The 20303-nt window shown below is 45.8% G+C and overlaps 1 protein-coding gene and 1 long non-coding RNA gene across 2 annotated transcripts in view; one reads left to right on the top strand and one right to left on the bottom strand.

Annotated features, from left to right (window-relative positions):
• The window catches only part of LOC134448888 (uncharacterized), a 405753-nt gene that overhangs the window by 58411 nt on the left and 327039 nt on the right, over nt 1-20303 (bottom strand). The gene's annotated exons all lie outside the window — the stretch shown is intronic.
• gon4lb (gon-4 like b) overlaps nt 1-20303 on the top strand; it is a 50437-nt gene that overhangs the window by 26897 nt on the left and 3237 nt on the right. Inside the window, exons 16-27 of the mRNA XM_063198556.1 lie at nt 781-867; nt 1796-1970; nt 3279-3411; nt 6413-6563; nt 7217-7333; nt 9025-11763; nt 12386-12665; nt 13263-13426; nt 15877-16089; nt 17479-17622; nt 18630-18956; nt 19395-19505. Of these exons, the coding sequence (XP_063054626.1) occupies nt 781-867; nt 1796-1970; nt 3279-3411; nt 6413-6563; nt 7217-7333; nt 9025-11763; nt 12386-12665; nt 13263-13426; nt 15877-16089; nt 17479-17622; nt 18630-18956; nt 19395-19505 (4641 nt within the window). The remainder of the gene's footprint in view (nt 1-780; nt 868-1795; nt 1971-3278; nt 3412-6412; nt 6564-7216; nt 7334-9024; nt 11764-12385; nt 12666-13262; nt 13427-15876; nt 16090-17478; nt 17623-18629; nt 18957-19394; nt 19506-20303) is intronic.

The following is a 20303-nucleotide window of genomic DNA, read 5'->3' as shown; positions in this document are numbered from 1 at the left end:
CTCCCAACTCACTTCCTGTCACCATCTTCACTGTACTATTATAAATAAAGTCAAAAAGACCCAAAAAAAAATCCTACAAAAAAAATGTTCCCAGTTGTTTAATGGCACAATGTTTTGGAGCTTAGTCCTTCTTCAAGTGCAAGAAACACAACTGGGAGCATTATAACAGTGTTGCGGTCGTTTATCATTTACTTAAGTTATTTCGGGTTGTCCAGCACCTGTGCCACTGATGTGCACTTGTTCTCTGCTTTCTATCACTCATCACTCCTTCTGTTCTCTGTTCAGCACGTGCATTTCAAAATACTGTATACCCCATTTAGGGAGCACCAGAGTAGGGGTGGTATGGTTCACAAAATTCACGGTTCGGTTCATATCGCGGTGTCAAGGGCACGGTTTTCAGTTCTCTACGGTTCTTTTTTTTTCAGTTCATGATAAATGGTGCACTGGCTAATAGAATCGGACTTATCACTAAATATCCTACATATGGTTTGTATAGGCTTATAATGTGAAAATGGTGTGATTTTAATTGTGTCATCCTCTGATTTGGTCTTATACGCTAATGTTTTAATCAGAGAGACTGGATAAGATACTCCTAGAATCTCTGTTTTACATATTTTTCTGGGCAGTACATGTATAGCGGTTTGCGATGGATTGCACGGTTCGGTTCGGTATGTGTGTGAATTGTACGGTTTCGGTTTTCGGTGCGGTTTGTGCCATCCCTACACCAGAGTAACCCCTGTGTCCACTCATCACTCCTCACTCCTCTTGTTCCCTGTTCAGCACGTGCAGCTGTTGACCCAGGTCCACCTGCTGGGTACCGCCGTGGAGAGCCTGAAACCAGACGCCGCCACCGCCAAACTATACCTGGTGAGCTGAGCTCAGCTGCCCTCCTCTGGCCTTTTTATATGAGCACACATGATTTATAATTATTCAATATTATTATGAAAACCATGACGATAAGTAAAGGAGGCACGCCGCCACCGCCAAACTGTACCTGGTGAGCTCAGCTGAGCTGCCCTCCTCTGGCCTTTCATATGAGCACACATGATTTATAATTATATTATTATGAAAACAAGAATTTAAGATAAATAAAGGAGAGCCTGAAACCAGACGCCGCCACCGCCAAACTATACCTGGTGAGCTCAGCTGCCCTCCTCTGGCCTTTCATATGAGCACACATGATTTATAATTATTAATTTAGTATTATGTAAACAAGAATTTAAGATATATACAGGACACCCTGCACCCACACGCCGCTACCGCCAAACTATACCTCAGCTGTCTTCCTCTAGCCTCCTGTGGCCTTTTTAACGAGCATCAATGATTATAACTAATTGATTATAATTTATGTCATTTATAATTTATAAATGATTTATATAAATATAATTATAATGATGAAGTAATGCATGAATAATTGAAGATGAACAAAGTATACCCGGCCCTGCATCACCTCCGAGCTCTACCTGGTGAGCTAAGCTGTGGTCTCCTGTGGTCCTCGCCCTGTCTGCACCTTTTAATGAGCATAAATGAATATAATGAAGTAATACATACATAATTTAAGATAAATAAAGTATGAAGGATAATGTAAATTATTACAGATGAGTTTAAATCATGGTTCCCTCTGGGAAGTTTAGATTAAAAAAACAAGCAAAAAAAAAACCCCAAAGATTGATAATTGTCTTGATTGTGATGTGATGTACTATGATTGCACATGTCGAATAAGAATAAAAAGAAGTTGAAAAGAGATGTCATCTAACCCCCTCCACATCCTCCTCCTCCTTTTTCTTCCCAACAGTCGGAGCTCCAGTCGTTTGCGGAGCGTGGGGAGCAGCTGAGGTCAGGTGTGCAGCCCGGCTTCGTGAGCTCCTTCAGGGCCTGCAACCTGCAGCCCTCCCTGGAGCTGCTGGAGGAGCTGAGCAAGACCCCCTCCATATACGCACCACCCGCCAAACCACTACGCCCGCACCACGGTAAACACAACACCCCCTCCATATACGCACCACCCGCCAAACCACTACGCCCGCACCACGGTAAACACAACACAATACCCCCTCCATATACGCACCACCCGCCAAACCACTACGCCCGCACCACGGTAAACACAACACCCCCTCCATATACGCACCACCCGCCAAACCACTACGCCCGCACCACGGTAAACACAACACCCCCTCCCAAACCACTACGCCCGCACCACGGTAAACACAACACAACACCCCCTCCATATACGCACCACCCGCCAAACCACTACGCCCGCACCACGGTAAACATAACACCCCCTCCATCTACTCACCACCCGCCAAACCACCACGCCCGCACCACGGTAAACACCACACCCCCTCCATATACGCACCACCCACCAAACCACCACGCCCGCACCACGGTAAACACAACACCCCCTCCCAAACCACTACGCCCGCACCACGGTAAACACAATTAAACACGACACCCCCTCCATATACTCACCACCCGCCAAACCACTACGCCCGCACCACGGTAAACACAACACAATACCCCCTCCATATACGCACCACCAACCACACCACTACGCCCGCACCACGGTAAACACAACACAATACCCCCTCCATATACGCACCACCCGCCAAACCACTACGCCCGCACCACGGTAAACACAACACCCCCTCCATATACTCACCTCCCACCAAACCACTACGCTCGCACCACGGTAAACATAACACCCCCTCCCAAACCACTACGCTCGCACCACGGTAAGCACAACACTTATACTCAGGGTGTCAGAAAACCAGAAGGGGGGATATGTTTCAGATTTTAAGCAATATAAATGGAATTACATTAAACTGTGATTAAAATCATGTAGAAAAAGTGGACATATCAAAACAAGAAGCGGGGGCAATTCCCCCCCCATCCCACCCTACAAATCGCACCCTGCTTATACTCACCTCCCACCAAACCACTACGCTCGCACCACGGTAAACACAATACCCCCTCCATATACGCACCAAACCACTACGCTCGCACCACGGTAAACATAACACCCCCTCCCAAACCACTACGCTCGCACCACGGTAAACACAACACAATACCCCCTCCATATACTCACCTCCCACCAAACCACTACGCTCGCACCACGGTAAACACATGGCACTACCGGTAGCTTATTACAGCGAAAAGCAAAAAGGCAAAAAAAACACTTACACAGAGTAATGTTGTTTACTTCCTGTTGTAGTTTCAGAGTAACATTCTCCTCTTCCTGTTGTAGTTCCAGAGTAACGTTGTCCTCTTCCTGTGTCCTGCAGCGCTCCCCCCTCAGCTGGCCTGGCTGATGGCCACCAGACCGGTCTTCATGTACCCAGAGCTGCTGCCCCACGTCAGCCTTGAACCCTCCAAGCCTCCACCCCGACACGTCGTCTTCTCCAAGACAGAGGACAAGTATGGACATTGCTTTTCTTTTTCTTATGTTTTTAAAAATATATATTTCTTCAGGGGCCTTTATTTCGATAGGACAGTATGAGAGGTCATAGGAAGTGAGTGGGACAGAGAAATGGGGAAGGCTCGGCAAATGACCTGGGCCATAATCGAACCCAGGTCGCCGGTGCAGCCGTGCAGTGCCCAGCTGATTGAGCCACGGCAGGGCCTGGACATTGCTTTTCTTGTTGTTGTTTTTCTTTGGGGATTTTTTTCTTGCCTCTGGGTTACACAGACGGTAAAGGTAATGAAAGAGAGAAGGAGAGGCTCGGGAAATAAGTTCAGGCCGGAATCGAACCCGAGTGGCCAGCGTAACAGTCAGGGACCTAGCCATTTCAGCTGCGGCTTGGTCCATATATGGCCATTGTTACTCATGGTTTATAAGGCAGTAGAATAGAAAAGAACAGAATATCTTTTATATGTAATTGTAACACGTACAACGGAATTGAGCATTCCTTGTTGATATAATTAATAATTAAAAATAAATGAAAAAAAAAGCATTATAAAAGTATTTATGGATATAAATAACTATGCTTTGGTGGCAGAATTTAGTGCAGTAATGGCAGCTGGGTAAAGGCTGTTTTACAGTAGTGCCTTTTTAAAACTCCCATTGTGCCCCTCTTCCATCTCCTCATTGTGCCGTACGCTCTCTTTTATGGTCTTCTAATCTCTGTTTCATAATGCATTTGCGCAATCAAACCATCTGTTGCACGACTAACAGTTCGCCGCACTGCTTTAAGCAAACAAAATATACACAGAAATGTGCCATCTGACCCTCTTTAGACAATGCCTCGTCACCCAGTAATGCTGGTCAGGTTTGCAAAAACAACCTCTTTAGCTTGGTCCACGGTCTGAGGGAGATTCCCACAAATAACCCCCCATGAGAAAACATGTCGGTGTCATCTCGCCGTAAAAGTGCTAAATGTCACGATCTGCTGTGCAGCTTGCTAGGCGTACCTGTATAGCATTGAGCAAGTAAACACTCGAATGGCCAGTGAAGCGTACTAACTCAGTGGTTCCCAAACTGTGGGTCAGGACCCATAGGGCAGTCACAGAGGTACTGAAGGGGGGGGGGGGGGGGGGTTGTGGTGGTGGTGGTGAGGGGGCGGGTGTTGCGGAGAGAAGGGACTGCTTGCATAAAACCTTGATTATGCTATTATGTGATGCAACCATTCCACGAATCGGTTAGTGACTGCATTTACTTGTATGGTTATTAATAAATGAATTGACTTTTCCTGTGAAATTCTTAGTTTATTTTTAGCAATGTTAAGGGACAAAAACAAAAGTCACAAAAGTCTGATTCAAAGTAGCGTCCCTGTGCACAACCACTGTCCAGGTGCTGGTGATGTGCAGTAAGAGTAATCTTAAGGTAATGAAGGATGCATCACCGCACACTGGTATCTTTGCTGGTAGTTTATTTGGTGAACAACGCGTTTCGAGTGAACCTGATGAAACAACAGCGAAACGCGTTGTTCACCAAATAAACTACCAGCAAAGAATACAAGTGTGCGGTGATTCACAAAAGTCTGATGTTTGGGATATGAGGGTTAAATGGTCACAAAAAATAAGGGGTCCCAGCAGAAAAAGGTTGTGGACCACCATACTAACTAATGCTATATATTGGGGGCCATTCTAATGGTTAGGCGATCTTAAGATCAGAGGGTCGCAGGTTCCAATCGCACCCTTACCTCTCTCTACACCTCCATATATGCAGGGCTGATAGTATTCAGGCTCCATGCCTGATTTCAGGCTTGACAGAGTTTGCAAAAATAAAAGCATTGATAATAATTAGCTAGTAGGTTATCCTTATCTCAGAAAGTGTTACAGGTTCAGGGTTTTCTTCTACTATCAGGCTTAAATAATGGTCATACACTATTAAATGTTTGAATAATGTGTCAAAATAGGCCTACGTTACGTCACTATGCAGTACCTTGTCGTTGTCGTTAGAGCAGGGGAAAAAGTTCAGGCTCAGGATTTTTTTTCCACTATCACCCCTGTATATGGCTGAAGTGTCCTTGAGCATGAGCAAGGCACCTAACCCCACATTGCTCCAGGGACTCTTACCCTGTAATATAATTGTACATTGCTCCAGGGACTCTTACCCTGTAATATAATTGTACGTTGCTTTGGATAAAAGCATCAGCTAAATGTAATGCCATGTAATGTAACTATTGTCTTGCTGGAACCGCGTAATGTAATGTAATGTAATGTAGTGTAGTGTAGTACAATGGAATAGACTGGAATGAAGTGTAATGTCATGTACTATAATGTCATGCATTGGACTGGAAAGTAATGTAAAGTAACTGTTCTCTTCCCTGGACTGTGTAATGTAATGTAGTGTAGTGTAATGTAATGTAATGTAATGTAGTGTAATGTAATGTAATGTAGTGTAGTGTAGTATAATGTAATGTAGTGTAGTGTAATGTAATGTAGTGTAATGTAATGTAGTGTAGTGTAGTGTAATGTAATGTAGTGTAGTTTAATGTAATGTAGTGTAGTGTAGTGTAGTATAATGTAATATAGTGGAATGGAATAAAGTGGAATGGGATTTAATGTAACACTCTTCTCTCCCCTGTTCAGCCTCCTGGTCTTGTGTAGTGTAATGTAATGTAATGTAATGTAGTCAGTGTAATGTAATGTTATGTAATAACTATTCTCTCCCCTGTTCAGCCTCCTGGTCTTGTGTAGTGTAATGTAATATAGTGTAGTGTAGTATAGTGTAATATAGTGTAGTCAGTGTAATGTAATGTAATGTTATGTTATGTAATAACTATTCTCTTCCCTGTTCAGCCTCCTGGTGTTGTGTAGTGTAATGTAATGTAATGTAATGTAATGTAGTCAGTGTAATGTAATGTTATGTAATAACTATTCTCTCTCCTGTTCAGCCTCCTGGTGTTGTGTAGTGTAATGTAATGTAGTCAGTGTAATGTAATGTTATGTAATAACTATTCTCTCTCCTGTTCAGCCTGCTGGTCTTGGGCCTGAAGCACTTCAGAGACACAGAGCTTCCTGACCACCTGCTGTGCCGCTACCTGCTCCGAAACAAGACGCGGCACAACGTACGCACTCACATCCAGGACGTGTGCGCCCCGCATGCAGCCCCCAATGTCGTCAAGGTTGGTCCTGCCCTGTCCTGTCCTGTCCTGTCCTGCTGTTTAACCCATTTTAGCCTAAGCCCTTTTTGGGAAAAAGGTGCCCTCTCCCTATTAAATCCCAAATATCTCAGCCTCCGAAGCACATAAAAACATGATATAAGATGGATTTAAAATATATAACCTTCATTTTTCACTAGAATAGTGTTCATTCGGCTCTAACATACCCACATCTTTAATAAAACGGCTCAAATCTCAAGAACTTGAATGCAGCGTATATGTCGCTCCAGGACACAATGGGTTAAAAAAAAATGTTTCAGTTGAAATGTGAGCTCAAACTAAGTAATAGTTGTTGATGTCTTTAGGTGTGCGTCCAATAAAAAGGTATCAGGGTAGAAAAAGACAAACATGCGACTATGTAACTTGTGTAAACGTGCAGTCTTTTTTTTTTTAGCTGTTTTAAACCCTTGTGTGTGTATAGTTTTAGCATGTGTAATCAATCAATATAGTCTTCTTTGAAGAAGGCCAGATGACTGACAAGGTCACTTCAAATAAGACATAGAGCAGAGTTTGCGGCATTGTCTTTATTTTTTTCTTTCATATTTGAATGCACAAGTGGTCAGCACCTCAAAAATACTTTATTTATTTGTATGCGATACCTCTTTTTTTCCTCTCAGGATTACTTCCAGCATTACGCGGTGCCTGCTCTGTCTGCCCTCTGTGCTCCTGTGATGCCTGGAGAAGAGCGCCCCCCGGTGGAGAGAGACGAGACTCTCCTTCCACACTGGCTGAAGGTACCGTACAGCACATGGACACCTACACCTGGCTCTGCTTTGCTTTCAAGCCATGGCTCAATGCTTAGAGCACTGGTCTTGAGATCAGAGGGTTGCCGGTTTAAATCCCAGCTTCAGCAGCACCTTCATTCATGGCGTGTCATGGAGCAATGAAGCCATGAGGTGCCCTTGAGCAAGGCACCTAACCCCACATTGCTCTTGGGCCTGTAACCAATACCTTGAGCTAGGCACCTAACCCCACATTGATCTAGGGCCTGTAACCAATACCCTGTACCAAGGCACCTAACCCCACATTGCTCTTGGGCCTGTAACCAATACCCTGTACCAAGGCACCTAACCCCACATTGCTCTTGGGACTGTAACCAATACCCTGTACCAAGGCACCTAACCCCACATTGCTCTTGGGCCTGTAACCAATACCTTGAGCAAGGCACCTGACCCCACATTGCTCTTGGCTCTGTTACCAATACCCTGTACCAAGGCACCTGACCCCACATTGCTCTAGGGCCTGTAACCAATACCCTGTACCAAGGCACCTGACCCCACATTGCTCTTGGCTCTGTTACCAATACCCTGTACCAAGGCACCTAACCCCACATTGCTCTAGGGCCTGTAACCAATACCCTGTACCAAGGCACCTAACCCCACATTGTTTCCTGTAACCAATACCCTGTACCAAGGCACCTAACCCCACATTGTTTCCTGTAACCAATACCCTGTACCAAGGCACCTAACCCCACATTGCTCTTGGGCCTGTAACCAATACCCTGTACCAAGGCACCTAACCCCACATTGCTCTTGGGCCTGTAACCAATACCTTGAGCAAGGCACCTGACCCCACATTGCTCTTGGCTCTGTTACCAATACCCTGTACCAAGGCACCTGACCCCACATTGCTCTAGGGCCTGTAACCAATACCCTGTACCAAGGCACCTAACCCCACATTGCTCTTGGGCCTGTAACCAATACCCTGTACCAAGGCACCTAACCCCACATTGCTCTAGGGCCTGTAACCAATACCCTGTACCAAGGCACCTGACCCCACATTGCTCTAGGGACTGTAACCAATACCCCGTACCAAGGCACCTGACCCCACATTGCTCTTGGCTCTGTTACCAATACCCTGTACCAAGGCACCTGACCCCACATTGCTCTAGGGCCTGTAACCAATACCCCGTACCAAGGCACCTGACCCCACATTGCTCTAGGGCCTGTAACCAATACCCCGTACCAAGGCACCTGACCCCACATTGCTCTTGGCTCTGTTACCAATACCCTGCACCTAAAATAACGTAGTTGCCCTGGATAAAAAGTGTCAGCTAAGTGAAATGTCATGTAATGTAACGATATAGGAAGTGGATTACTAACGATAGGCTTGTGGAATAGTAGAATATACAATTTTATTCATTCCAGAGGGGTATGAAGAAAGGGTGCCTTCTTCATTGGCCGTTGATCTATGCCTACTCTATTTTCTTCTTCTGACTTATCTTGAGCACGAAGTGCTGAACAAAGTGCCTTTATTTATTTATTTATTTTTAAAAACGGGTTGCACACTCATTTTGTTTTTTTCTTCCTTTAAATTCCTTTTTGCTATTAAGTCATTCATTAATTCATTGCCATGATGACATTTCAACCTCGCGGTCTTCCTCAGATCCACTCCTTTAATCTTTTTTTTTTTCCTTCTCCCACAGAGAAGTTTACCACACATCCACAGGGCCGTCCTGGAGTACAACAAGCTTCTGAAACCAGGCGGCCCAGGAAAGACCAACAACAACATATCCCCTCCGTACGTCTTCCCCAAGGGCGTACGCTACCCTCCCGCCATGCCAGAGAACCTCACCCTGCGCATGAACTCCGGGGGTTCCAAGTCCAAGTCGAAACCACTCCACGGCTTCTCCAGTTCCTCCCTGGCTCCACTGGCTAAAGCCCCTACCCACGTCCTCAGCACGCCGCCCACCCTGGGCGTGTCTCAAGGCGTGATCCTATTGGCCAGTGCCCCTTGCACTCCTCTTCAAAGGGCCAACGTGCCCTTGGCTCCGGCTGTGTTGACTCCGGCCCACGGGGCGGTCCCGGTGAACATCCAGAGACCTGCCACCAGCTTACAGCCCTTAACGCAACTGCCCATAGCTCAGGCGTCTGTTCATGGGCTCACCACCACCACCACGCAGGCCAAAGCAACGCCTGTCTGCTTCCCATCATCATCAACAGGCTTACTCCAGATCCCCACCACAGGCCCCACGCTGGGCACTCCCATCTTCCACCAAAGTGTTCTGACCACATGCGTGCCGCCGTTATTTACTCAAAATCAAAAATGGACCACCAAACTGATCGAAAAAGACAATCCTGTAATAAAGCAGGCGTTTCAGCCTCGTAAGCTGCACGCCATCCAGCCGGCGCCCCTGAAGCCGGCGCCTCAGATGCCCCAGCTGCTGTCCATCCAGACGGAGCAGGGCGTGAGGCTGCTGAGCGTCAAGAGCCTGGACGCCGAGGCCATACCACTCACGGGGCAGGAGAGGGTCAGTGGAGGAGGCCTGGACACCATTCACGGCCCCTCCTCTTCCTCCTCTTCTTCCTCCCCCTCATCGTCTTCCTCTTCCTCCTCCTCCGCCTCCTCCTCCTGTGCCGTACCCATGTCAACAGCCTCGTCCTCCCAAGATCCCGTGTCTGCAGTCCGCCCCAGTGTGAGCAACAACGAGGTGGTGGTAGCTCAGACAACCACGTCGTCTTCCATACCGACGAACACCGAAGCCACCACCCCCTGTAATCAACCACAAGACATCGCAGCTGCGCTGCTGCCGATCCTCTCTACGTTAGATCCTTCCCAAATCGCGCTGCCGCCTACGTCTCCGAGCGGTAGCGTCAGCAGCGCACAGTCTGGACAGGTGCTCTTCTCCCACAATCCTTCGTCTCCTCTTGAGGCGGCCACCGGTGGGAAGGTGAGTCCGGATATCGAGCGCGAGCGGAGCAGGTACAGAACTGAGGGGGAGGGAGCAGCAGCTTCGTCCTTGTGGAGTTCTCCGCCGGTTGCCAATAGTCCACAAGGGGGCGCTGAAGGGGCGAGAGACGAGACCGAGACTGCATCCTCGTGCAGTCCTCCTGTTGCCAGTACGCCACAGGGGCGCACCGTTTCCCAGAATACTCGATGCCCTATCAGCCAGCCTATTGCAACCAATCAGCCAGCTTTCCAAACCAACGCTGCGGTACTAGCTTCAAGCATTAGCACACTTTCTCAGCCTAACCCTAACCCTAACCCTAATCCTAATCCTAACTCCATAAGCAGGGTGCCACCTCAACAACAGCTGGTTTTAGTGAAGACCACTTCACCCGGTGCCCCTCCTCAGCTCCTGCTGCTCCCTCAGACCTACCTGCTGACAAATGGACCAACCACCACTGGACCCACCGGACATCATGGCATCACGCCCTTGACCAAAGAAGTCCTAAAGACATCCGACTCATCATCGTCATCATCATCATCATCATCATCATCATCAAAGACAGTTGACCCTAAAACTAATGGTAACCATCGACCTGAGAACTCTGCTGCTCGGTCTAATGGTGACCATCGACTTGAGAACTCTGCTGCTCGGTCGACCAACAACTCATCCTCCTCCTCATCCTCTCCACTGCACACCACTCTGCAGGAGGTCCGCGAGGGGATGGTGCGGCTCATCGAGGGCATCAAGGACTGGAGTGAAGAACAAGATGATGAAGACGACGACAGACAAGAAAGGACAGAAGACGGCAATGAAGATGATGGGTGGGGAGGAGATGAGGAAGAGGAAGAGGAAGATGGGGGCTTGGAAGATCATCACCTGACGCTCTCTGACTCTGAGTCTGAGTCTTCGTCGAGCCCAGCCTCTAGCTTGGACAGTCATGATGACGACAACGACGACAACGTTTTGGAAAGGACGAGGGAGAGTGAGGATGAGGATGAGGACGGAGAGGAGTCGTCTGACTCACCCATGTCAGAGGAGGACAGAGAGGAGGAAGGACACAGGCGTCCAGAGGTGCTCACTTTAACCTTGGGAACAGGGGATAATAAGAATAGTAATAAGACTTCAGAAGAGACCAACGGGAACGGAGGAGCAAGAGAAAATGGAGACGGAGGTGAAGAAAGGAATGGCCAAGGCGGCGAAGGAGGAGGGGGAGCCGGGGAAGAAGAGAAGGATGGAAACGAAGGCCAGGAGCAAAACGGAGGGAAGAGAGGAGAAGAAGGAGAAGAAGGAGGAGAGCAGAGTGGTGCTGGTGGTGGAGGGGGTGATAAAGGTGGAGAAGGTGGTGATGGAGACGGAGAGAAGGATGGAGACGGAGGGAAGGACGGAGAGGAAGAGGAAGAGGAGGACTTTGATGACCTCACTCAGGACGAGGACGAGGAGGAAGTGATGTCATCCGCCTCTGAGGAATCCGTCCTGTCCGTTCCCGAACTTCAGGTATGAAAATGATGATAGAAGGAAAATGATGATATCCAAGGCACTTTTTAGTTTTTTAAAGCCCTGATGAAGGCCATCGCACACCTAAACATGTTGGCAATTTTAATCAGTTCTACCATGATCTAGCTTAGGTTAATAAAAGCTTTTAGAAGAAGAAGAGTGCCTTGGATATCTTCATAACTTTGTTTCCAAGTACAGTCTAACCAAAGAGCACCTTCGCACTACTGAGTTGAATGCCGAAAACCCTCTGACCTACTTATTCTTTGTCTGGTCTAAAAGGGAAAAGATGTCGTAGCCATGATATATAAAATCACACACCACAGACAATCATACACCAGGTAATAAATAACAGAAGGACCCAGATCAACATATGCAGACAAGACCAATGCATGAAAAAGACTCTAACCAAAAACATGAAATGGACATCGATGGTCATCTCTATTTTTAAATTAAAAATGAAAGACAGCACTCACATTTATATATTTGTTGTATATTCGAATGTTTTATCTATATTTTAAATTGAACTGTAACCAATAAGCAAATGTAAATAACTGTTAGTCGCTTTTTATAAAGGCATCCGCTAAGTGTAATGTAATGTAATGCGGTGTTCCTCTGTGATCAGGAAACGATGGAGAAGCTGACCTGGCTTGCGTCGGAGAGAAGACTCTGCGGAGACGGCGACTCGGAGGAGGACAACTCCCCCGCCTCGCCCGTCTCCCAGGAGGAGAACTCCGAGGAGGAGGAGGAGGGAGGCGGGAAAGGGGAGGAGATGGAGATGGAGATGGAGCTGGAGATGGAGCTCGGGGAGGGAGGTGCCAGTAAACTACCAGAAGGAGATGTTCCACAGGAGGAGGACGACCCACCGCGGGCCAGCGGGAGAGGAGGCGCAGGACGGGGCAGAGGTCAGGCCTTTAACACCTTTTTTCTAAGATTTTTTTTTTTGTCTTTTTCAAATGTTTTGAGGACAGGACAGTAGGAGAGGTAGACAGGAAGCAAATGGGGAGAGAGACGGGGAGGGGTCGGCAAATGACCAGAATCGAACCCGAGTCACAGGCGTAGCAGCCCAGTGGCCTACCATTAGAGCCACGGTAGGGCCAACACCTCTTTATGTATTTTTGGGACCTTTCTTTATATTCTTTATATTAGACAGGACAGTTTGAGAGGAGACAGGAAAGTAATGGGAGATGGAGACAGGGGAGGATCAGGAAACGACCTCAGGCCAGAATCTAACCCCGATAACTCTAGCCGTTCGAGCCACAGCCTCTTCTCAGCCTCATCTGAAATGGCGCCATGGATCTTTTTTTTCTAATTGGTGTAACTCTCAAGTGTGTTTTATACTAATATGATGTTTTTTATCCTGTGTGTGTGTGTGTGTGTGCGTGTGTGCGTGTGTGCGTGTGTGCGTGTGTGTGTGTGTGTGTGCGTGTGTGTGTGTGTGTGTGTGTGTGTGTGTGCGTGTGTGCGTGTGTGCGTGTGTGCGTGTGTGTGTGTGTGTCCAGGGCGTGGGCGTCCTCCTCCGCGGAGCCTGAAGAGAAGCCGTCGGCAGGAGAGGAGCAGCAAGGACACGGGCAAACTACTGCTGCTCTACGACGACCGTATCCTTGACAACGACCCCTTGAGGGAGAGCAAGGACTTCGCCTTCGCCCAGGCCTACCTCAACAGGGTAACAGAACAACACGACACAACACAAGCCTACCTCAACACAATAACACATCATTCACAACACAGGCCTACCTCAACACAATAACACAACACTATCAACACAGGCCTACCTCAACACAATAACACAACACTATCAACACAGGCCTACCTCAACACAATAACACATCACAACACAGGCCTACCTCAACACAATAACACATCACAACACAGGCCTACCTCAACACAATAACACATCACAACACAGGCCTACCTCAACACGATAACACAACACTATCAACACAGGCCTACCTCAACACAATAACATAACAACACAGGCCTACCTCAACAAGGTAACATACACAACACTGTCAACACAGGCCTACCTCAAAACAGTAACACGACATAGAGTAACTGACATAACACTGTCAACACAGGCCTACTGTCAACACAGGCCTACCTCCTCAAAGGCCTACTTGAACAGGGTAACAGTCAACAGAATAACACAACTCAACACAGACCTACCTCAACACGACACTATCAACAAAGGCCTACCTCAGCAGGGTAACAAAACACAGTCAACAGAGTAACACGATACTATCAACACAGGCTTACCTCAATAAAATAACACGACACAGTCAACAGAGTAACACAATACCCTCAACACGATAACACAACACTATCAACACAGGCCTACCTCAACAGGGTGACCTACACAACACTATCAACACAGGCTTACCTCAACACAACATTATCTACTAACCCCAACTCCGATGAAGTTGGGACGTTTGGTAAACAGTGAATAAAATCAAAATGCTATCGTTTTCAAAACACTCAATCTATTCATTAGATGGAGAATAGTGAAAAGACAACATATTAAGTGTTAAAACCGAGAAAAAATATTGTTTTGGGGGACATATGTACTCATTTCTAATTTGAGAAATCCAACACGTCTCAAAAGAGTTGGGACGGGGACAATAAATGGCAGCAAATGTCGAGGAAGACTAAAAACAAAAGACAACACTTAACAGTTAAATACATTAACCGATGAGATGATTTTATATGAAAAACAGTGTTAATTCCTATCTTGGACATGATTTCACCAGCTTAAATGGTGGGTGTATTCCTTGTCATGTTTTGCAATGTTTTCCTTTCTGTAGTGCTTACAGTGTGACAGGTCTTGACCAAAAACCCACCATTTTATCACATGCTGGTCCTTATGATGGAGCCAAACTGTTAAAACATAGTAGAGAATGCAATTTGACCTTACTATGTGGCGGTAATCGAAGATCTCCCTTCAAAATATAATGCATGAGTGGCTTTTCATGCTGTTTAAAACACATTTATACCATTCAGCACTGTATTTAACTCTACAGATGAGTGAGAACATCTTAACCAATGCACTACTGCATCCGCATGCCATCATGGAGGCTGACTTTTGAAGCTAGCACTAACACAAGTTGGATGGTCCATTTTCACTGTAGCACAGGATGTGCAATGCTCTATTATTGTCAAAAAGAATGGACTTCTACAACTTCTGCTGACTTCTTTAAGCAAAGGACAGTTTCCCATGTCTTCTGGGTCTATTTCAAGTGAGCTCAGGTGCTTAGGAGAATGTTAAACCCCTGTGTCATTTTCATGCATTAAGCATTCTTAATATGGTCAATTTTCAATAGCTCTAGCACTCCAGGAATTAGAGTGAGACTACAGCCAATATATATTTCATGATGTCATGAACCTATACAATGATTTTATTAACAAAAATATGTCTTATATACACTCGATCGTGGTAAATCAAAGGGAATTCAAAAATGTATGTAATAACTATGGTAATTATTCCCTTTGCATCTTTAATTCTGAGTGACTCAGCCTCTCTGTGATGATCTTATACCTGGACACCTATATTGTCCGTCAGTACAATTCATTTTGAAATGTTCTTCTTTGTTGTTTTATCTTATTTGGATGTTTACTAAATTTCACTGATCCCCGTCCCAACTCTTTTGAGACGTGTTGGATTTATCAAATTAGAAATGAGTACATATGTCCCCCAAAACAATATTTTTTCTCGGTTTTAACACTTAATATGTTGTCTTTTCACTATTCTCCATCTAATGAATAGATTGAATGTTTTGAAAATGATAGCATTTTGATTTTATTCACTGTTTACCAAACGTCCCAACTTCATCGGAGTTGGGGTTTGTACACAGGCCTACCTCTACACACGCCTACCTCAACACAACATTAACTACACACGCCTACCTCAACACAACGCTCAATACAGGCCTACCTCAACACAACACTCAACACAGGCCTACCTCAACACAACACTATCAACACAATTACACAATTTACCTGAATTTCCCCCTGGGGATTAATAAAGTTACTCTACTCTACTCTACTGCGTAATTTCTTGTATCTTTTTTCCCCCTTGTTCTCACCTTGTTGTTCTATGCCCCTCCGCCGCCGTTGCTGCAGGTGCGAGAGACGTTGCAGGACTCTCCGGGTAAGGTGGAGGAGTTCCTGAGCCTGCTGTATGAGTTTGAGCGCAGCATGAAGGCGGGCGACAACACCAGCAGCAGTGCTGTGGAGCTCTTCTCCCAGGTCAAACCCCTGCTGAGGGACCAGCCAGACCTCCTCAAGGACTTCGCAGCCTTCCTGCTGCCCGAGCAGGCCCTGGAGTGTGGACTGGTAAGTAGGGCTGTCCAGACTAATCGACGTAATCCTTGACGTAATCCTTGTCCTTCGGTATCTTGAAAGGCGCTTAAAATAAAATGTATTATTATTATTATTATTATTATTATTATTATTATTATTATTATTAATGATAAAGTCCACCCATACTACCTCCTCAAGGACTTCGCAGCCTCCCTGCTGCCAGAGCAAGCGCTGGAGTGTGGACTGGTAAGCACTGAGGACACTTACTGGAAGCCATTTCATAGACATAAACTTCTCTCTCATGATAGTGTATGGGCATTTCTCAAAACCTAATGCGCACACTTCCAAGTGTATCAGCCTAATTAGTCACGCCCAGTGATTGGATACTCCGCAGAGTTCACAAAAGAGTATCCAATCACTGGGCGTGACTAATTAGGCTGGAAGTGCATACACTAGAGTTTTGAGAAATGCCCCCTGTCACACTGCATGCTTAAGGACTTCGCAGCCTCCCTGCTGCCAGAGCAAGCGCTGGAGTGTGGACTGGTAAGCACTGAGGACACTTAAGCCAGTTCATAGACATACACTTCTCTCTCATAATAGTGTATGTCTAGTCCACACACTGCATGCTTAAGGACTTTGCAGCCTTCCTGCTGCCAGAGCAGGCACTTAAGTGTGGACTGGTAAGCACCAGAGAGGTTCTATGGATATGACGAGAGAGTTCACTCACGACTTTTCAGGGTGGTACTGCACTCTAGGGATGCCAATGGAGGAGCGCAGATTCCATTCGGAATGAATGGACTACGCTTGCTCGACAGCGCCCCTAGGTGAACTGCAGGCATGGGTCGAATAGCAAGTGAGGTGGCTGTTTGTGTAAGCACTTTCTCCTGGTAGTCTAGGGCAGTGTTTCCCAACCAGGGGTAGATGTACCACTAGGGGTATGAGAGCACATGGCAGGGGGTACTTGGAAAATGTATGGGAATTTCAAATGTAGGGACCATAGTCAAGTTGGGATAGAGGAGCGATATAGAACTTGAGTGAAGGGTACTCAAGGCACAATGAAAATGCTTAGGGGGTACACGAGACCAAAAAGGTTGGGAAACGCTGCTCTAGGGGAAGATTTTCTAGTAGACTAAAGAGAAATCAAACCACGCCTACCCAATGCAAAGGAGTGTGCTCAAGGAACATTTTGGGAAATTGACATTTTTGTTTTGGGCATTCCATTGCATTGCATTGCAAAATGCATGTTATATTGGCTTAAAAATCATTGTGTGTGGCCCTGCCGTGGCTGATAGGGTAGCCACTCGGCCGACCTGGGTTCGATTCCTGTCTCTCCTTCACTATCCTGTCTCACAAAAACCAATGAAGACTGAAAACCCCCCCAAAAAATACTTAAAAAAATACTTTTTTTGTGCTTTTTTCCAGTTTAAGGAGCAGCAGGCGTTTGAGCGGAGCAGGCGTTTCCTGAGGCAGCTGGAGATCAGCTTTGGTGAGAATCCTTCGCACTACCAGAAGATCGTGCGCGCCCTGCAAAGCGGACCCGGCCTCAGCCCTGCAGGCGTAGAAGAGGTGGGTTCAAGGTTTGATATTCAACACCAGCCAATTATCCAAATGCCGGTGAAATTTCAGTTTAGCTGGTAGATAAGACCATCTTACTAGCCACTTTGACCCACTTTGTGAGTACATGTTTGGCTGGTAAGATTAAAATCTACTAGCCATTTTGGCTGGTAGTGAAAAAAGTTAATTTAGGGCTCTGGATGGGCCACTCGCATGGACATGATGTATATGAACATGGTTTTATGTGTGAAAAATGTCTGTGTGGAAAAAGTTCAATATTAGATTTCAATTGCCATGCTGTGAATGAAGGCTGGATTAGTTATTATAGAAATGCAACAGAAATAATTCATCAATATGTGATACAATTTTACACATATTGTGGTTGTTAAAAGCACAATTGAAGCATGTATGAACAGTTTCTGTTTGGCTTGGAAATTCGTGTGGATGTAACTGAAGTGTTAATGTTATCAAAAAAATCTCACTGCACTGACATTAATTCCTACTTCCGTTGGTTGCTTTTTGTAAATGAATAATTGTAATGTAGTTGTAAAGGTCATCAAAAACTTGACATTAATAATGACTAGGGCTGGGTAAAATAATCGATTCAATCGATAATCGATCGATATCATTTAAAATTCACATAATCGATTCACAGGGCACAAAATCGATTTTTTACTCTTTCTTTTTGTTCTTTTTGTTTCATTTTGGCCTATGGAAAATACCCAGTAGGTATTAGTCAATTAGGCCTAGGCCTACTTATTACAAAATAGCAATCTGTTAACACTGTCAAGCCACAGCCCTTTGACATTTTTATATAAAAATAGGCAACAGCATCTTTTGGGGGAAATCCTTGCACCAAAAAGGGAACGGATTGAATCGATTCGGAGTGAATCGAATTGAATCGAATCGAATCGTGATTAATCGATTCAAAGCCCTAAGAATCGAAATCGAATCGATACAGGAACACGGCTGCAATACCCAGCCCTAATAATGACTGCTGCTGCTGTTGTGCTTCCCAGCTGAAACAGCAGATGGCGACGCTGCTGAAGGGCCACACCCACCTGCAGGGGGAGTTCTGCTTGTTCTTCGAGGAGCTGCGTCCTCCGGCAGCGCGGCCGGGCCAGTTCGAGGAGGCCAGCTGGCCAGAAGACGACGCAGGGGGAGGAGGAGGAGAGGGCACGGGAGCCGGAGCAGGGGCCGGGGGAGGAGGAGGAGGAGGAGCCAGCGCAGGGTTCGAGGAAGTGACGCTCTCCGACCTGGAGGAGGAGGATGAGGTGCACAAGATCCGACCAATGGCGGCACGCAGCAGGAGGAGGAAAGAACTGGCCAGGCATCGCAATTACAAGGCAAGTTTATGGGTGTGTGTTTTTTTTTAAAGAAGTGTATTAAATAAAAGAAGTACTCTTCCAAAGTTAAAGTGTACTTTATTGTCAAAAATCTATGTAACATGGCTAACACAGAAGATTGAAGTTGCGTTTGACCAGTCTCCAATGTGCAGTTAGACTAACATACTTACAATGTATCTACCTCTTTAGGCCCAGTGGAGTAACTGGTGTAGAAACTATACACCATGCCCATGCAGTAGTGCAATTACATGTGTTAAGTACTGCTACCGGTACTTATAATGCACCTCTGGCTTTTCACTGTGCTTCTTCATTTCTTCAAATAGTATATTTACTATAAGTGTTAATTGCTTATTACGTAACGTATGTTTTCCTGAAAAGCAAATGGCACAAATGATCAATGAACTGATGTTTTTTGTTTTTTTTTTAAATCAAACGCAGGCTTGTGATTGGCCAGAAAAAGACTGCTCCTGTTCCTGTCACGACGCAGCTCAAGACACGAAACTCCGGAAACATCGAAGGAAGGCGTGTTCTCATTGCCATAGCAACAAGGTAAGTTATTCACCGCAATCTAAAACGATTGGAAGAACCGATGGTGTGTTAGCAAAATGTTTACACTGTGATTTCTAATTGAAGCAAAACAACCATGTTATTTCATTTTGGTAAATGTATCTATAGCTACATACTTTCAGGCCGGTCAGAAGCGTGGCGATTGTGGTTCCCTTTCAGCACCAGCTGCACTGGGAAGCAAAGGGCTTACCAGTGAATCATCCGCATTCGCACTAGGGATGTCAACAATTAATCGACTTTAATCAACATTAAAATCTAACTAATCGCAACTAATCGCCAACTTGATTGGTGAGAGACCCAGGTGGTGTAATGATTGTGAACTGGGTGAATGTGTGAACCTATCCACCTAATGGATTTGCACATGGGAGCACATGGTAGTGCGTAGGGCTGGGTTCAAAAGATCGATCTGCGATCCGATATCGATTCATGATTGAAAATTGCGATATCGATTCACAACTTTATGGATCGATCTTTTGCCGATGATTATAGGCGCTATTTTCTCAACCACATCCTGTAGCTCTCTTTCACATTCATATAGGATACATGCATAAATACACATGGCCTGTTCAAGTAAAAAGTGCCAGTCTTGTCCCCCCCTATCTCTATAATACCAAGTTGCCTGCTTGTTTCTTTCATACCAAGGTATGTCATGTTTGTGTGGGCATCAAATGCGGAGATATTTTGGTTTATAGTATAGCCGGTCTTACAATTCTAGGCATAAATGGGTTAAAGTGACCACCCAGCAATACAGAACATTGAAATCGAATCAAATTGGATCGT

The sequence above is a fragment of the Engraulis encrasicolus genome, chromosome 5, assembly GCF_034702125.1.
Source record: "Engraulis encrasicolus isolate BLACKSEA-1 chromosome 5, IST_EnEncr_1.0, whole genome shotgun sequence".
In the NCBI taxonomy this organism is placed as follows: domain Eukaryota; kingdom Metazoa; phylum Chordata; class Actinopteri; order Clupeiformes; family Engraulidae; genus Engraulis; species Engraulis encrasicolus.
The sequence above is the reverse complement of the archived record's forward strand: the minus strand, read 5'-3'. Positions and strand labels throughout refer to the sequence as shown.